The 18,732-nt window shown below is 38.8% G+C and overlaps 1 protein-coding gene across 2 annotated transcripts; it reads right to left on the bottom strand.

The window, feature by feature from the left end:
- Positions 1 to 1,073: 1,073 nt before the first annotated feature.
- On the bottom strand, positions 1,074 to 18,326 carry MAT2B (methionine adenosyltransferase 2 non-catalytic beta subunit). 2 transcript variants are annotated; one of them, XM_020992376.2, is made up of 7 exons: positions 18,196 to 18,326; positions 11,836 to 12,030; positions 9,635 to 9,749; positions 9,294 to 9,446; positions 8,099 to 8,292; positions 3,107 to 3,220; positions 1,074 to 2,041 (listed from the first exon to the last, which is right to left on the bottom strand). In XM_020992376.2, the coding sequence occupies exons 1-7, from the start codon at positions 18,223 to 18,225 to the stop codon at positions 1,871 to 1,873; spliced, it is 972 nt and encodes a 323-aa protein (XP_020848035.1). In that variant the 5' UTR covers positions 18,226 to 18,326; the 3' UTR covers positions 1,074 to 1,870. The 2 variants fall into 2 exon arrangements, with proteins under 2 accessions (XP_020848035.1, XP_020848034.1); XM_020992375.2 differs by lacking the exon at positions 18,196 to 18,326 and adding an exon at positions 15,832 to 16,011.
- Positions 18,327 to 18,732: the final 406 nt, after the last annotated feature.

Genomic DNA, 18,732 nt, shown 5'->3' with positions numbered 1-18,732 from the left:
TTTTTTTTTAAACTGTGAAGTGGTAGATAGGTCAGCCTGGGAATCAGGAAGACCTGGGTTCAAATTCTGCCTGTGATGCATTCTGACTCTGTGGCCATTTTTAAGTCTCCTCCCCAGGCAACTCTAAAAATTTTAAGTTAGACAAAGTTGCCCACACCAAGAGAATAACTTAATCTATTGCCAAATCCGGTCGATTCTACCTTTGCAACATCTCTAATATGCCCCCTTCTCTCCTCTGATATTGCCACCACCCTGGTTTGGGCTCTTACCATCTCACATCTGGACCATTGCAACAGCTTTCTGGTTGGTCTCCCAGACTCCTCTTTGTCCACTCTAGTCCACCCTTCACTCACGGGCAAATTGATCTTCCTAAAAAACCAAATCTGACCATGTCACCTACCTACTCAGTATTATCTCCAGGATAAACATCTCATTTGGCTTTTGAAGCAAGCCCTTTATAATATCCTCTCTTCCTGTTCCCAGTAATCCAGTAACAACAGCCTCCTTTGTTGTTCACACAAGATATCCCATCTCACAACTATGGTGAATTTCTGATGCCTGTTTCCCATGCCTGGGACTCTCTCCCACTGGATCAACATCTCCCAGCCAGACTTCCCAGGCTTCCTTCAAGTCTTTGTCGTCTTCCTTAATTTTAGTGCCTTTGTCTCTGAAATTATTTCCAATTAATCTTGTATCATGTTTGTATAGAGGATAATGGAGGGATGCTCTAGGATGAGAAGGCAGTTGAGCCTACATGGTGGCAAACCTGATGTGACGGTAGAACCTATATAAGGAACAGGGAACACCAAGTGTGTACCTTGACATCTGCAGTAAAAGGAACATTAAAATTAAACTAGTCCAACATCCTCATTTATTGATGAGGAAACTTAGGCCCAGGGAATTGAAGTGACCGACCCAAGGTTAAACAGGTAATAAGAGAATCAGTATTCAAACCCAGTTCTTCTGACTCCAAATTCAGGGCTAATTCCACTACACCCCACAGTCCTACCAAGAAAATATGGAGTCACAGAAGAATGAAAAATCACTGAGCACAAAGAACTTAAGAACTCTCATGCCAGCAATATAGATTTATTGTTGTTCATGACTAGTCAAAAAGCTTACAAGGTTCATTATCAGACTAAAACAATGTTAAAGTACAGCCACAGATTCAAAATATCATTTAGAGACACGGAGTGAAAAAAGACAGTTACAAAACACACAAAAGAACCCATTCATATGGGTGCTCACTGTATTTTGCTACAAATGTAGGAAGCATCAAGCTACAGAGGTTTCAAGATACATAACATTCTGAAAATATATCTGAAGCATAAAAACTGCACTCAAGTTGCAAAAATAAGGTTTTACTTTTTTGTTTTAAACATTTGATCTGAGCTCAAAGCAATGAAATAATGAACGCCAATGATTTTCACATCAGTTTAACTCACATTAGAACAACCATAAAAATGATTTTTTTTTCCTTTTTTGTTGATGAAGAACTGATTAAACTCAGCTGCACAAACTCAGCAGTTGCAGAAGTCAACAGCATGGACAATGCATTGCATCCAAAAGGAAGTCTGCAGTGGACCTGCTTTATCCTGGCCATTAAATATTTTAAGAATCATAATTTACCATTTTCCAACAAGAAGTTAAGCCAGTAGAAACAAAATGATAAAAGGAAAGATTATTATTTCAATCAGGGCTCTTTTGCCACTTAGCTCCTTTAGGTAATAGTTTCACTAGTGCAAGAGCAATTTTCATTTACCTGAAAGATCATTAAGTGTCACAATTGAAGAACACTCATACAAAACTATTTCCTTTTTTTCTTTAAAAAGTGCCACATACTGTACTTTTTGTACTAAAAAATTATAAACTAATGAAAGACCGTCTGTCTCCATCTCTTGTCAATGAGAAAAGGCCAAAGTGATTCTTTTATCCCAACTCGAAATGGTGTTCGTTGGCCAATGCCCAGGGTCTCTAATTTGGAGCAGTCAAGTTGAGCATTTCTTGGACGTGGAGCTCCTAAGACTGGGCTGTCGGTGATCTTTTTGGAAAAAAAAAAAGAAAAAATTAATGGGCAAAACCCAAGGCTCTTCTCTTTTTCCATAATTTCCTTTGACAACATATGTGTTTGTCTAGAAAAGAACATGTTGCAATTTACAGTACTTTTAGTAATCTCTGTCACCTGCAACTTCTAACGAGAACAAATACAGGTATGTAGAAAGAAAAAAAATGGTAAACTTCATCCCTAGAAGTATAAACTACTAGCATAGAATCAAATTTAAAAGTGGAAGGGGTCAGATAACAGGGGTTCAAAGCCCTGATGGTTATTAAGTTATGTTGGCATGGGCAAGTCACTTAGCAAGTACTCCCCCCTCCCACCCTGGGCCTCAGTTCTCTCAACTTTAAATAATAAGTTTAGCAGTCTGGGGTTCCTTCCAGCTCTAAATCTATGAGATCCTATAATCCCACTACCCAACCCAGAGTTTATATCTATCTGGTCATTGATAGCTGAACAGAAGACTTCTTTGAGGAATTCTAGGAACAAGGGAACACAAAATTAGAACCAAGTTCTTATGAGTTATGTCATATTTCCTTAGACTACATAAAGAGCTCAAAATAAAAATTCACTTTCTCATTTTCCAAAATACTATCCTTTTGACACCCACCTTCCTATAAACAACCCAAGTGTTTTCCCTCCCCAAAATTATCTTCTCTATTTTGTATGCATCTGTATGCATATATGTTGTCTCCCCTAGATAAATTATAAGCTTCCCAAGTACAGGGACTGTTTCTCTTTTGTCCTGGTATCTCCAGTACCTAGCACAGTTCCCTGGATTATAGGAGGTGCTTAAAATTTTGCTGATTGACTAAAAGGTTGAAAAAATAAATTTACAAGTGAGAAAACTTAGGCCCAGAAAGGTCAGTGAGGCACTAAGTATAACTTAGTTATCTGAATCTAAACTCAGGTCCTCTGCCTCCAAACCCACCGCCCTATCCATTCTACCAACACTGCACTCAGCTTATTTAAGTTACATAATACTTTGCAATCACAGATTTGGCCTTTAAGGAAGGCAATTTTTTTTCCTTCTGCATACTATATACTTACAGGTCTTAAGTGACTATTAGGAAGGTTAAAAGCATCTGCAATAGCACATGCCATTTCATATTTGGTCATTTGTTCATTGCCAGACCAATGGAAGGTGCCTTTGATTGTAGGATCCTAGGAACAAAGGACGGGAACACAAAATAAGAACCAACCTCTTCTGAGTCATGTGATATTTACTTGGGCTACATAAAATAGTCCAGATATAAAAGTTCACCCTCTTTTTCTTCAATACTATTATTTCCATAACAACTTTTCTACAAACAAGACTTATTAAATAAAAACATCTTGTGTTATTTTTTTCTAACAGTTTTTATGAAACAATATAAATGACTGTCCCTGTAAGCTACCCAAATTCATTCACTTAACTAGGAATCCTAAAAGACTTAACTTCAAAAATTTATGGGAATGCAACTCAACTTAAATAATACCAAATTTTTCTATGAGATCCATGGTCTACCCCATAGGTACAATGGTAGGCACTGAGGATACAAATATAAAAATGGAAATAATCCCTACTCTCAAGGTACTTTCATTCCTCTAAAATGAACTCAATTTAATATAGATCCAGTGGAGGGCTGTAAAACTGTAATCCCCAAGGTCAGCCTAGTCTAAATTCAGAGAGGCTCATCATGAGATTGATACGATAATGAATAGTTTTGAAATAGTGACTTTCATATCTGCATATCCAGTCCTCGTCTCTTTTCTGAGTGCCAGTACTATGTCTCCATATGCCTATGGGGCAGATTTATTTTGAATATCCCATAAATATCTCAAATTCAAGATACCTAAAAAACCTTATTGTCCTTTTCTCTAAACCCCCCCTTAACCTCTCTGTTTCTATTAAGGGCACTACCATTCTTCTAGTCATCCAGACTCACAAAGCAGGAGTCTTTCTTCAGTCATCTGCCTATATCCAATCAGCTGCTAAGTCTTAATGATTCTAATTTCTCAACACCTCTAACATTTGTCTCATTCTCTCCATAATTACCCTAGTTCAAGCTCTTGTTGCCTCTTACCCAATTTTAATAACCTCTTAATTGCTCTTCCTGCATCCAATCTCTTCCTTTCCTAGTTTCATCTATCTCCTACTCAACTGCCAAAATGATTTTTCTGTGAGATAATTTACCCCATCCTACCTCTTCCTTCCCCCTTCTCCAAAGGCATTCCTCTTTCTCATTCCCCTTAATTTTATCTTTGTGGATCTCATCCCATCATAGTCAACTCACACTTGTGCCCTCTGTCTATGTATATTCCTTCTAGCCCTAATAAAAACAATGTTCTTAGGAGTTAAAAGTATCATCTTCCCACGTTGGAATGTACAGTTCAACCTTATTGATATCCTTATGATTTTGTTCTTGTTTATATTTTTATGCTTCTCTTGAGTCTTGTATTTGAAAGTTAAATTTTCTATTCAGTTTTGGCCTGTTCATCAAGAATGCTTGAAAGTCCTCTCATTAAGTGTCCATTTTCCTCCCTGAAAGATTATACTCAGTTTTGCTGTGTAAGAGATTCTTTTTTTTTTTTTGTAAGGGCAATTGGGGTTAAGTGACTTGCCCAGAGTCACACAGCTAGTGAGTGTTATGTGTCTGAGGCCAGATTTGAACTTAGGCCCCTGACTCCAGGGCCAGTGATTTATCCACTGCGCTGTGTAGGAGATTCTTGATTGCAATCCTAGCTCCTTTGCCTTCCAGAATACCATATTCCAAGCCTACTGATCCTTTTAATGTCGAAGCCACTAAATCATGTGTTTTGCTGATTATAGCTCCGTGAAATTTGAATTGTTTCTTTTTGGTTGCTTGCCATATTATCTCCTTGATTTCCAGGAACTCTGGAATTTGGCTGCAATATTCTGGAGAATTTTCATTTTGGGGTCTCTTTCAAAAAGTGATCACTGGATTCTTTCCATTTCTATTTTACCCTTTGATTCTGGAATATCAGGGCAGTGTTCCTTGATAACTTCTTGAAAGATCTCTCCTGAATCTATTTTCCTCGTCAGGTGTTTTTCTAATGAGATATTTCACATTTTCTTTTGTTTTTTAGTCCTTTGATTTTAATTGATTGTTTCTTTGATGTCTCATGGAGTCATTAGCTTCCACTTGCCCAATTCTAAATTTTAAGGAATTACTGTCTTCAGTGAGCTTTTCCACCTCCTTTTCTATTTAGCCAATTCTGCTTTTTAAGGAGTTCTTTTTCTCATTGAATTTTTTTTTAAATATCTTTTCCCACTGGGCCAATTCTGCTTTTTAAGGAGTTCTTCTCTTCAGTGGATTTTTGTGCCTCTTTACCACTTGGTTTATTCTGCTTTTTTGGTGCCTCCTTTATCAAGTTGTTGACTCTTTTTTCATTATTTTCTTACATCTCTCTCATTGCTCTTCCCAATTTTTCTTCTTCCTTGTAACTTTATTTTTTAAAATCCTTTTTGAGCTTTCCCATGGCCTGAGACTAATTCCTTTTTTTTTTTTTGAGGCTTTGGATGTAGCAGTTTTGACTCTTTGGTCTTCTTCTGAGTTTGTGTTTTGATCTTCCCTGTCACCATAGTACCTTTTTATAGTTAGGATCTTTTTCTACTGTTTGTTCATTTTCCAGCCCATTTCTTGACTTTTAACTCTATGCTAAAGTGAGGCTCTGCTTCTGAGGTGGAGGCACTGTCCCAAATTTGTTTTCTTGCTGCTATTTTCAGAGCTAGTTCTTGGAGGGGGAGAAGCGTCTGTGAATTTTCAGTTCTTTCAAGGTGCTATCACCTAGGAAAAGGTATGGTCACTGCTCCCTTGGCCTGTGCTCTAGACCAGTACTTCTTAAACTGTGGGTTGCAACCCCATGCGGGGTTGTGAAAAATCTGGTAACAGTAAAAGGTTTCTGAACATGCAATAACCAAAAATTAATTAAAAATCAAATGTGTAATGAATCAAAGGTTTTTCCAGCAGCACTTGCCCATGTTACACCATGCAACTTCACTGCAGCCTTGGTTTTGAACACAAAGCATGTACGTTTTGAACTGGACTTGTTGTCACACCACACAACGCCAATGAATGCTGCCAAATGTGAAAAGAGGTCACAAGCGGAAAAAGTTCAAGAAGCCCTGCTCTAGTCTATTTACTCAAGCACAAGCACTACTTCTCACCCTGAAACTCTGACCAGGGTTCTTGCTTCTCCTCGCCCTGAGACTGTGACCCAAAACCACATATGGACAACGCAATAGAGTCCGGTTCTCAGTGCCAGTGAAACGTCCACTTGTCCACTGTAATCTCTCTCTGACCTTCCCCATCACTACCTTACAATCTGTGGGCTAAGAGCTCTAGTAGCCATCATGGTCAATTCAGTTGCCCCAAGTCCTAATGCTGGCTTGCAATGGTGAGACCTGCACCGAACTGCAGTCCACTCTCACCCCAGTAAGACAGACCTTTCCAGTTGTCCTAGGCTGGAAAATTGTTTCACCCTGTTCTTTTGCTGGTTTTTGCTGCTCCAGAACATTTTGAGGTGCTATTTTAACATTGTTTGGAATGGAATTTGGGAGAGCTCAAATGAGTCCTCACATCTACTCTGCCATATTAACTCCTCCCCTCCTCACAAAAAATGACTTTTCTAAAGTACAGGTCAGATTAGGTCATTCCCCCACTCAAGAAATTTCTGTAGATGGAAATACCAACTTCTTTATCTGAGTATCTGGCATCTAATCTCCTTCACAATCTGGATCCAATCTCTTTCTTAACTGGTTACACATTATTCTCCTCATATACTCTATGCTACAGTCAAATCAGTCTAATTTCTGTTCCCCACATACTATAGTCCATTCCTTGTCTCCATACTTTTTCACACACCACCCTTCCCTTTGACCCCCTCCCCATTTCCCCCCCACTCAGATGGCTGGAATGTTCTCTCTCCTCATCTTCACTTCCTAGAGCCCCTAGCTTCCTTCAAGGCTCAACTCAAATACAACCTCCTTAAAGAGGTACTTTGGGATCTCCCCAGATTTTAGCATCTTATTTTCCTCCCTAATCACATTTTACTTATTTGCATATAGTCTATATTTCTTTGACTGTGAACCCACTATGATATATGCTTATCACATTCCCAGAGCAAAACATAAGCTCTAAAAGGCAGATAATGTCTGGACTTTGTTATTATATTACCCGTGCCTGACACATGGAAGGCACTTAATAAAAGCTTATTTGTAAGCTATAGAGAAATTGTGATTTGTGTTAATGGAGGGGGAAGTCAACAAACCTACAGATCCTCAAAAATTTCTTACACCAATGACTTAGAATTATATAAAATGGATTTAAAGCAACTCAGAAAACAAACGGTGCTGTTGCTGCTTTACCCTTCTGAATACATCTAAACCTTCTCCTTGATATACAGAAGCACCAATTCTCCTAAGATCTAGGGTCCATATCTTAAGACACTACAGAGCACAAAACACAGATCTGAAGCTCAAAGTGACCCTGGAGACCACCAATTCCAACCCCATAATTTTGCAGATGAAGAACCTGAGGCACAGAGAGGTGAAGTGATTTGCTCAGGATCACAGAGTAAGGAAGTATACGAGGCAGGATCTGAAACCCAGATCTTCCTGACTCCAGGTCCAGTTCCTAAGCCATTACCTCCCTGCTGTTTCTCATTGAACTGTAAGTGTGCAGCGAAATTCAGTTTTAGGACTAACAACTTAACTGCTGCCATCCAAAGAAAGGCAACTATAAGTTGTATCAATGTTAATTTTTATCTTCACAATAAGAAAAACAGAAAGAATGGGTCTTACAGTTAATAGGCAGAGAAGAAATGTAAAACTCAAATGCCTAAGACAATAAAGTATCTCGGCAATAAATGTGTAACCTGCAAAGGAAACTCTATCCACAATTTTCTAGTTCTACAAGAAGCTGATCTACTTACGTTCTATAATATATGAGCCCAAGATATGTACAACATAACACTACACCATCACATGTATACTGAAAGACTCAACAGCCCCCAGCAGTCCCCTTTCCCAAATCTCACCAGCATCCTCTTCTCTGCCAGCTGCCGGCAAACACTGGCAACATCCTTAACATTTGTGGGAAACCTCTGCTGCCAGTGGTCCATGTTAGCAGACTTGTTGCTGAACTGGACTTTATCAAACATAATAGTGACAGCACTTTCTTCCAGTTTTTCAACTTCTCCATACAGAACAGGGATTCGCAGGATTGCTGCACCTTTGGGGAAACAATGTTTCAGACTAGCCTTGCTTTTCAAGTTTCTGTATAACATGGTAGTCACAATATTTTAACATTCTCCCATCTAATGATAATAACTGCTTAAACAAGCATATTTTGAAGCTTTTCTTCCCTCTTCTAATGCTTATAGGGATATTCTGAAGGTTTTAAAAATGCCTTCCAAAATTGCTGATTAGTGAATCACTAATTTTTTAAGTATTTATTTTGACTGCATTTTTCATATGACAAATGTTGTGTTCCTCCAATGTAAAAGGTACTCACAACATAAAGCAAAGAGATACAAAACTACATAAGACAAAGGCCAAGCCCCTAATAAGGCTTACAGTCTAATGGATAAGATATAAATATCTCTAATGCAAGACAGAATGGAATAGTACAATAAAAAGTGATATGAAGTGCTTTGTGAGTTCAGAAGAGAGAAGGGGTTGACAGAAAATGAAGGTTTCATGGAGGAAATGACATTTGAGCTAGACATTGAATGATCATTAAGAATTAGACAAGTAGAGATGAGGGGCAAGAAAGCTTAGGGCATGTTCAAGTAGTAGGAATCCAGCACAGCTACAGTATACAGTGTTTTTAAGAGAACTATAGGTGATAAGACAAGAAAAGGTAGGAATAAATCATGAAGGCTAAGATGTCTGAACCTTCTGAAGTTTTATTTCTGAATTTTATTCGTGACATTTTTTTACAGCTATGTAGTGTTTTGTGCATAAAATATTCATAAAATTGACTATTCATTAAAAATAAACTATATAAATGTTTTACATGATTGCATATGTATAACTTCCATCAAACTGCTTGCCTCCTCAATGAGGGGAAAAGGAAGGGAGGGTGGAAGAGACTTTGGAACTCAAAATTGTACAAAATGAAAGTTAAAAATTGTTAAGGAAAAAATAAAATATTAAATTAAAAAAATAAACCATATAAAATCTGAGAACATTTCTCACTACTATTAGATGACTTATAATGCTCTTTCTTACCAACGTTGTTTTCCAAGACAGCCCTTTCTCCTTCTAGTTTGGTTTTACCATACAAATTTAGTGGATTTGGAGCATCCTCTTCAGTATAAGGTGGGTTTGTTCCATCAAACACATAATCTGAGCTAATGTAGATCAGAAACGCTCCAATTCCCGCTGGGGAAAAGAAATGCAACACAATATTAATTGACTACAGAGATAAAAATCCTTTACCAAATTATGAGAGAAAATGTTTTGTTTTGTTTTCAGTTAAAGTAACATGAAAACAAGTTCTTTAAATATATTCTTAAAATATTAAATCTCCACAATTAATATTTTATAAAGCTTCTATAATGTCAAATTACCTGCTTCCTTTGCTAAATTGCCTGAAGCATCCACATTAAGCTGAGAAGCAGCATCTGGTTGATTCTCTACAACATCTGGCCTTCTTTCTGCTGCACAGTGTACTATGACATGGGGCTGCAAGTTAAGCATTCGTGCATTTTTAACAACAACAAAAATGCCGAATAACTACATCTTCCCTACTGTAAATATAGAGAAAGTGTTCATTAAAGCAAAATCTTCATCACTACTGAATTAGTAAGTCAGTAATATTATTATTCATTCTTCGAGTGAACAGAGTTAAGGAAATGTTTCACAACTTCCCAGAAAAGAGCAAATGGCTCAATAGTAACGATGACACTTTTACAATACCAACTAGTTACATGCATTGCAATCTCAATATCTATAGTCCAAAGCCAGAAAGCTTAATTTTGCTTGAGTAAGAATGGGGGGAAATGTATACCACATGCAGTATAATGTGACCTGAAAAGATACTACTACATAGGAACAGGCATTAAAACTGTGATTTCACTAACACAGGGAACTCCCAAGCGAGGACACATCCTCTACTAATGCAAGTCAGTAAATTCTCCACAACTCACAGGCTTAGTCAGCTATCTGCAGAACTAAGATCCTAAGTGATTTGTCCAGGGTCACGCAATCAGCTTTTGTGAGAAGTGACTTGATCCCAGGTTATTCTGGATTATCTGTTTACTATACCCTAATGCCTCATAACTCGGGGGAAAAAAATGGGGAGAAACACCAGCACATCTACTTATAAGTTCAAATATTTCCAAAAATTATTTTTATGAAGAAACCTTTAAGCAAGTTGTTGTCAGTATGCAGATGTTGTCAGTACTATGGCCAGCAATTATGGTGAAGCCTAGCATAGCTGTCTGGTTTGGCACTGAGGGAGCAGACAACAGTGCCCCAGAAACTGGAGAGGAGGATGCAGAGAGAAGGAAAATAGGTAAAGAGAAGGCAGGACTTTTTGTTACCAATGCCAACAGAGTTAACTAACTTGACAGATTGCTATGCCTTCATGTGATCAGAATTGCTCACAGAGCAAGAATAAGACCTTGGTGAGCCTCTCACATAGAAAACATACCACCGCATTCTTAGAACAACCACTACCAAAAAAACTCTCCTTGATTATCTGTACCATTACCTTTTCAGGTCACATTATGTTGCATACAGTGTACATGTCCCCTATTCTTACTCAAGTGAAACTAAGCTTTCTGGTTCAGGACCACAGACACTGACATAGCATACTTTTGTCTCTTTTCACCTACCCTAAGCAACAGGAAGATAGCTGGAGAAGTGGGGGTTGGGGTGTGAGGGGACTGCACATGTATGTGAGTAAGAGTGTGTCTATGCAGAAACCTCTGGTGTCTCACAGAACTACTTAGTCCTGTCCCTTATGCTAAAGGACCAGAGTTACAGTGAGTGCTGTGTCCATAACAAAATGGCCTTTCAGAAACAGTTTCAGCTGCATTTCTGTAATGATTACTATTCTTAGACTATACCCACAACCTAAGGTTGTGTTAGAGCAGATGTAATAGAAACATAGTGCATATGGGCAGCAGCATATTATCAGTGAGGACTAGAATACAGTAGTAACAAAATAACCTAAAGCACCTACATGAGTAGAAAAGGAAGTGATCTGGCCATGTCATGAAAGTATGGTCACACATGGCGTGCTACTAAGATATCCACACAACACTGAAAGAACAAGAGGAAGTCCACAGCATATTGGGCAGACCGTTTATAAAGTAATTATGGAAAAATATAGACATGAATTGAACAGAATCAGAAAGATTAGATGATTTAATACTACACTAGTGAAGCAAATAGTTTTATCTATTTGTTAATCCATCAAATTAATAAAGATGGAAGTATCCTTCAAATTCCTCCTCAAAGTGTGCATTTCTTAAAAACTCCAAATACTGCTATCCAAAAATCCAAATACTGGTGATGGGCTGTGTTCCAAGTGACAATACTGACTGATCTCTGTATCCGCTTTGTTCCTTACGTAGACATACTCATATCTCAACATCTGTCCTTCTGCCTTATACTCTTCTTAAATGGTAGCTTCTTACACCAAGATCTTCTCTTTGCCACTGACTCCTTGACAACAATTCGTTTCCCTACATTCTGAGAAACTTCTAACACTGAAGGTCCTAAGTGAGTTAAAGAAAAAAAACAAAAACTTGTTACATCATACCTGAAAATCCTGAATGATATCATGAACCGCATGAGTATCCAAAAGATTGACTTGTTCAAATCGAGGTCGAGCCCTACTGTATCCACAGCCAACTGCATGCCAGTTGTTTTGCTCAAACTCTTTGTACACAGCTCTGCCAAGGAGGCCAGTGGCACCAGTAATCAAAGCACGCCTACTAGGGACATTAACATCCTCCTAAAATGTAAAGGCAAAAAAAGATTTATTTGAATATCACTCTATCATAAGAAATAGCCCTGATATTAAATCGAATTTACTGAACAACTCAAGCACCTAGCAATTAGATATGTTTCAGACCTATAAGGTAACTAGCAATTTACAGAAGAAACAAAGACCAATGGAACTTACAGCTAATGTCATTAGATTTAAAAGACTTCAAAAAGTCTAATGCACCCCCCCAAAAAAATGACACTGCAAAAGCAATTTAAATCATATACCTCTTAGTTTTACCTCAAAGATTTAACAAATCAAAGTTAATGCTGGATAATCTTATTTATATTCCCTTGATAACATCTGAATGAGACAGCTTATACACACCAATTGCTGTAGTTAGCATACTTTTCAGTGATTTATCAAAAAAACAAAACCACCATACTTAGATTTAGGCTTATTTATTTTGTAGTTTGATCACATAGTTGGACTTTATTTGTTAAAATGTTTATGGGCTTGATATTTTTGATCCTGGATTGTTTCTAATGACTTATTTTTATTCTTAAATTTTCCTTGACCAGTGTTTCTCTTTTACCACCATAATACTTCGGGACCAGATAGGAATATTCTTACGTTTATTCCACAATACCATTCTCCATAGCCGCTAAGCTGAAGGGAGATAAGTACATTCTAGCCTTACAAAATGTATACAAATGCCAATATTAAGTTTAACCAGAATAATGCTACTAATCTGTTAAAAATTGTTATTAATTGCAATACATCTATCCATAAGTTTTACTTTAATAAATTCTTCAAGATCTTAAATTTAGCAGTACCATACCTCTGGCTAAAAAAACAAAAACAGACAAAAAAAATCAGAGTTATTCCAAATACAACACCACATTCAAGAGTGTCAAGATTTTCTTTTCTTTTTTTGTTTTTTTGGCTTTCTAAGTACACAGGGAGAGGAGGCATGAATATAGAAAGAGCAGGGAAATGGCAATCAAGAGACCCAGATCTTGGTACTACTGAGTGTACTAGAGTCAACATTTATCTCAATATTTCTTCATTCATAAAATGTGGAATTTTGACTAGAAACTCTCTAAAGGGCCCTATTCGATGATCCTGTGAATGTTATGAATTTCCAAGGCCCTCACCAGACTCGGGCAAAAGACTAGGAATAAAACTTGAGGGCAGGGATTGTACCTTATTTATTTTCGTATCTCCCTCTTAGCATCATGTAACAAATGTTTATTGAATAAATGTCATGGAATGAGACAGAAACAGTCCAGGCCTTACCCTAATTCTAAATCTCTTTTTCAGGCTTCTACCAGGTCAAGTGACTTGTGAAGCCAAGACTTTTGTCTTTGTTTCTTTTTTAATGAAAAATTAATTATGTATATGGAATCTGATGAACCAGATTTAGATAAAAGATAAACACTGTTTTAAGTGTAACATCCTCCTTCAGTTTAACAAGGCAAATGAAATTAAGTTTGTTACTGGTTGATATTCAACACTGTCATGACCTTCAACTCAGGAAAGCTTATGACTGCTCACTTACAAAAATCAAAATTTTGATCACAGCTTCAGAGCTGCCTAAAGTTAACATATTCATCTATAAATATGCACTTTCATAAGTAGAGAATAAACCATTTCTTCTCAAACTCTGATATTAAAATGAAATAAAATTCAGAGAAAACATTTTAAATGCACTAAAATTTGCTGTTCAAGAATTTTACCTATTATATTCCAAGTATGTAAACTACAATTTTGTAAGATTAAGATTTTGTTTCAGAAAATGAAAACATCTTCCAGGTCTGACTTTCCACATAAAAATCCTGTTTCTTGCTAATCTTAAAAATATTTCATTGAAAAATACTTTAGACAATCACTCTATAAATTGTTCCGAATGTGAATATACAAATGCCAACTACTACATAGCACCACCAAAAAGTATAGTGGGATAAATGCTTTCAAACCTATACATCCGCAAAAGAGGAAAAATTTTTTGGCTTACAAAAAGTACTCACATAGGGTCTCCAATATTTTAGTGAAGGAATTTAAATGTATATGTGTGTATACACACACACGTATATGTACATATGTATGGATGTTTTATCCTTGAAAAATTAAATCCTTGTAAGTTTAAAGCAACACAGACATCTTCTGAATGTTAATTTGGGAAGTAAATAACTCAGGACAGTTAAAATAAACAACATCGTGAACTATTTAGCAAGTCTACAGTTGTGTATTAGTTCCTACTTTCCATTTTGAATTTATTTTTACCAGAAAAGTTGAACATTTCTAAAGTAATTACAGATTTTTTTTCTATTTTAATGGGAAAAAGGTAAATACTATAACCACATTTTTTGTGGATTTTTAAAGGTGAAAGAAAATTACACAGGATGGGAAAACATCTAGGGGCTCCAGTCTTCACCTCAGAATCACAAGTTCATGGAAGTCTATTTGTACAGCATGTTTTAGATTCATTATCTCATTTAAGTCCTAGGAAGGCAGATTTCATTATGTACACTTTATTAGAGAACTGAGACTGAGTGAGGTTAAATGACTTCCCCAAAGTCACAGAGCTAGATGACGTGAGCGAGCTACTGAATGTTAACACATTTTTTCCTGCTTCATACTATTTAACATAATGGTGCAACATCTTTTTCCTGTTTGTCTGTACCTGTAATTTCATTAGCATAAGAGAACTCTCAGATCACCAGTCTTAGGAGACTAAGTAGTTAAATTATTTGCCCAGGGTCAGTATCTGTCACCACCAAGACTGGAACCCAGATCTTTGTGCCTCCAGCTGTCTACCCACTACACCCTATTGTTTCTAAGAAGAATGTGTCATAAATAACAAGCACTCACAATTCGTGATACTAAGAAAATATTCATTCTCAAGAGCTTATTGTAATTCATAACTACGTACTGCTCCCTTGTCATGAACTTAACCACCAAGGCTACCATAACACCACTATCGACCCATTTTTAGAAATTTATGGTTCACTCAGGAAGATTCTCACAGAATAAAATTCATATATATATATATATATGCCCACACATACATACGTACGCACACACCCATATATATATACACACGTGTGCATGCACACACAATATGCACACACGTGCGTATATGTAAATATGTGCTGCGCACGCATACACATACACACGTGTGCACATATTTAAAGGATTCGATTCCAGAAGTACTCATGAGGGCATCATTATTTATGAGGGGAGGCAGTGAGGGCAGCAGGAAGACGAGTCAGAACACAGGATTCCTAGATCTGACAGTAGAACCTGAACTCTCCTCAGCCCCCGGGACAGAAATGGAGGTCTTTAACCACCACAAACTTTAAGAAGTGCAGATCCGCAAAGTGCTCCTCCAGAGACACACCCCTCCCCCGCCCCTCAGCCCCGCCAGGGCTCGTAAGACCTCTGACCGGGAAGACCCCGGGCCTGACGAGCCCCGCCCATCGCGTTCTGCGGGCCAGAAAGCTGCTGCTGCTTCTGACCACGAAGTTGCAGGAAAATCAGCAAAGAGAAGAGAAGGGAAGTGAAATCACTGCCCAGGCGAGCCTGAAGCCTCCAACAGGAAACACAAACTCTTCCCGGGACCAGGGAAGCAAAACCGCGGCCTCCGAGGCGGAAAGCGCCTTCGGCAAACAAGGGTCAGGCGCGTCCCGGCTCTGCCCGCTCCAGCGCCCCCGGGGCTTCGGCCCCCCCGGGCTCCGAAGCTCCCGAGCGGGGAAACACGCAGGCAGCTCGGCTGCCCGCGGGGAGAAGAGGGGCGGGCGGAAGCACAGGGCCGACTCCGCTCACCTCCACCAACTGGCAGCTCCCGGGGACGAAGTGGATGGTCAGCTCCTTCTCCCGCCCCACCATCCCCGCAGCCGTGGCGGCGCCGCCCGCCTCCAACCTGAGCCCGAGCCCCAGCCCCAGCTTCGGCCCCGCAGCCACCAGCGTCAGGAACGCCTCCCACCAGGTTCAGGCTCAGGCCCTGCCCCTTGGCGAGGTCCCTTCCGGCTTCCGCCGCCACAGACACGCACGCCCATTGGCCACGCCTCCCTCCCGTTCGGGGTGGCTGATTGGTCAGCTTCTCCTGTAGTCAGAAGTGCTGATTGGCTATGCTCACGCTCCCTCTCTCTCGGGGTCTTTAAAGGGACAAACGTAGCATAGGGCCGAGTTCTAAGCATACAAGTCTAGGCTGTTGCAAGAACTGGATGAGGATTATCTACTTTTGCAAAGCAGTAGACAATAAGATGTAGGAGTTTCTGGCCTTTGTTACGCCCAGGAGGATAGAGATTTAACACTAAAACCAGAGAAAAGTGATTTAAGATTCAAAAACCTTGGTTAGAATCTGCCTGCCCCTTCTTAGCTGTGTGGTATTGGACACATCATCACTTCCATCAGAGGTTTGGAGCTGGGAGAGGCTGGAGGCCAATGCAGCCGCCTAATTTTGCAAATGAGACTCAGACTGAGAGAAGTTGTGTGATTTAGCTGAAGTCACATGAGTAATGGAATTCAAAATCAGGTCCTGTGACTCCAAGCATTCTTAACACTGTGTCAAGCAAGACAACTGACATTCTATTTTCTAAAATTCTTTTCCAGCTCTAAATCCTGTTATCTGCGACTTCTTCACTCACACCATCAGGAGCTTTTGGAACATAGGTTCACTGCCCCTTTTCTGCACCTGGTAAACGCTGCTTCTTCACGACAGTCCTCAAATAACTAGGTCTCTAGTCTCTCAAAACAAGTCAGGGAATGTCTTGCCATTCTATATTAAGTCAGAGTTCTGAAAATCAGTGCTAGATAGATGGGAAAAACTAAAAGGGTTTGGCCTGTTGTTAAGTCCCTTCCACAGTCATCTCCATTGCTGGTGGCCAAAGGTCATTGCGTACTCTGTGTGACAGGGAGAGTGCATCATAGGTTTGACTTGTCAGACCCTGTCCTAGACGTGTAACAGCATCTAGTGTTCTTCCAGTACAGTAGATGACATTACCTAAACAGCAGGGGGAAAACCATGATCTTGAGAATGGCAGAAAACTAAAGAGAGAAAGATGGTTTCCTAATTGTCATCTGTCGGCACATAAAGCAACTCAAGACTACAATGCTTTAAAAAGACTTTTTTTTTTCTGAGTCCTGGTACTTCTCTTCCATTCTTTCCCAACCCTTCTTCCCCCACCCCTCGACCTCTCAATGCATTCACAAATGGCATGAATCCCTTGTTTTACAGGGATAGAGTTTGGTACAGAAGACGAACCAAAACAATTGTAGGTCTTATGGTGTAAATCTGAGTATGTTGGTTTTCTGATCACACTAAGTGCCCTTAAATTACACACACAATCTTCAGGTGATAAGTTAATCAGGAAAAAAAACCCAACCAAACCTGGATACTATTCTTGGATGGTTTTGTGTGGTTTTGTTTTTAAAGTTAAAAGAGATTCCAATGTAACAACTCAAACTATTTAAGAAGACAAAACCAAAATCCTATTCTGCTCAGTGGAAGGCCTCCAGGTAAGAAGTAGTAAGGCAATTTCCCTGTCTTATATAAAGGGAGAGTGGGGGGAAGGGGAAGAGCCCTACCACGGCACTAGTAACTCACCTAACTTATATCTGAACATCAGTTATTTGCTACCTGTCACAATGGCTTGGTTTTTATTCCTAGGCTGTTATGAGTAGAAAATACATCCTTGGTGATACTAGGAGAATAAGTGTAAATCCGATCAGTAGGTAAGATATGTCACAACTTAGTCTGTAAATTTAAATTAAGTAGGGTGAAGAATACACACATACACAATACTAACAAAAATCTCTTCATATAGCAAAACAAAAAAAAAAATAGGAGCAGGGAACCATAGATGGAATCCCTAAGTAATCTGGGACAAGGTAATGAGGGAGAACATTTTAAGTGCTAACAAATGAAAATCGTACTACATTTGGCATTGTGTTCATGTCAGCTCCTTAAACTTTGAACTGAATGCTGTGATCCCCTGAATCAAAGCCTTCGCCCCACTCCCATTTTCAATGTTGAACAAACTTTCACATCTACATGGTACACTCCAGCTAACTTTGTAGGTTTGTTAATACTAGTTCTATTTTTCTCATTGAGATTTCAGTTTTAAAGTGTTAACACGTCGAATTCCCAAACTAAAGCATTTTAATTCTCCAATGTCCAACCCTTACCTGTTCCATTTCCACCAGCATTTCAGGCATAATTCTTATTTCAGGGAATAGATTTAGAGATTGCCCTAACCCCCCAGGCAAAGTCCAGGGCTTGCGGTTTCTTTGTCTACTTCAGCCAGGAAACAACACATGCACTGGAAGAGGGAGGCTTTTTCACTTGACCTTTTTTCAATTAGCATTTTGATTCCAGTCTCTGGGTCACGTGCTGTTTTCCACATTCTAGTAAGCTGGCAGCTGATTCCTTCTGGCAGCCTTGAAAATGCCCAATGAGAAGTTACAGGTTTAATTTCGACTTAAATCAGAGTGCAACAGCAAGTCATGTATGTCTAAGTGATTTAAGGTAAAAGCTTCCTAGTAACTTGTGGCAATTGTTTTTTTGTAAGAAATACTAAGTAGCAGTTAGGGAACAGCCAACCATGCAGCTGATTAATCTCTTTAATCTTGGTCTGGAGGGTAATAGGAGCAATGGGTGAAAGTTGCAAAGTGGAAAATTTTGTTATTTTGTAAGGAAAACTTTCCAAATATTTAAGCTATCCC

The sequence above is a fragment of the Phascolarctos cinereus genome, unplaced genomic scaffold (assembly GCF_003287225.1).
Source record: "Phascolarctos cinereus isolate Bilbo 61053 unplaced genomic scaffold, phaCin_HiC Scaffold_2;HRSCAF=192, whole genome shotgun sequence".
In the NCBI taxonomy this organism is placed as follows: domain Eukaryota; kingdom Metazoa; phylum Chordata; class Mammalia; order Diprotodontia; family Phascolarctidae; genus Phascolarctos; species Phascolarctos cinereus.
This window is presented reverse-complemented; position numbering and strand designations above follow the sequence as displayed.

What these genes read in the sequence shown, in the direction of transcription:
- MAT2B (XM_020992375.2), bottom strand. Translation starts at nt 15,894, where the DNA reads ATGGTGGGGCGGGAGAAGGAGCTGACCATCCACTTCGTCCCCGGGAGC. An exon ending in TGTCTTGGAAAACAACGTTG is followed by an intron (nt 8,293 to 9,293) that starts GTAAGAAAGAGC and finishes GTTTCCCCAAAG; the next exon opens with GTGCAGCAATCCTGCGAATC. An exon ending in CTAATAGTCACTTAAGACCT is followed by an intron (nt 2,042 to 3,106) that starts GTAAGTATATAG and finishes TTTTCCAAAAAG; the next exon opens with ATCACCGACAGCCCAGTCTT.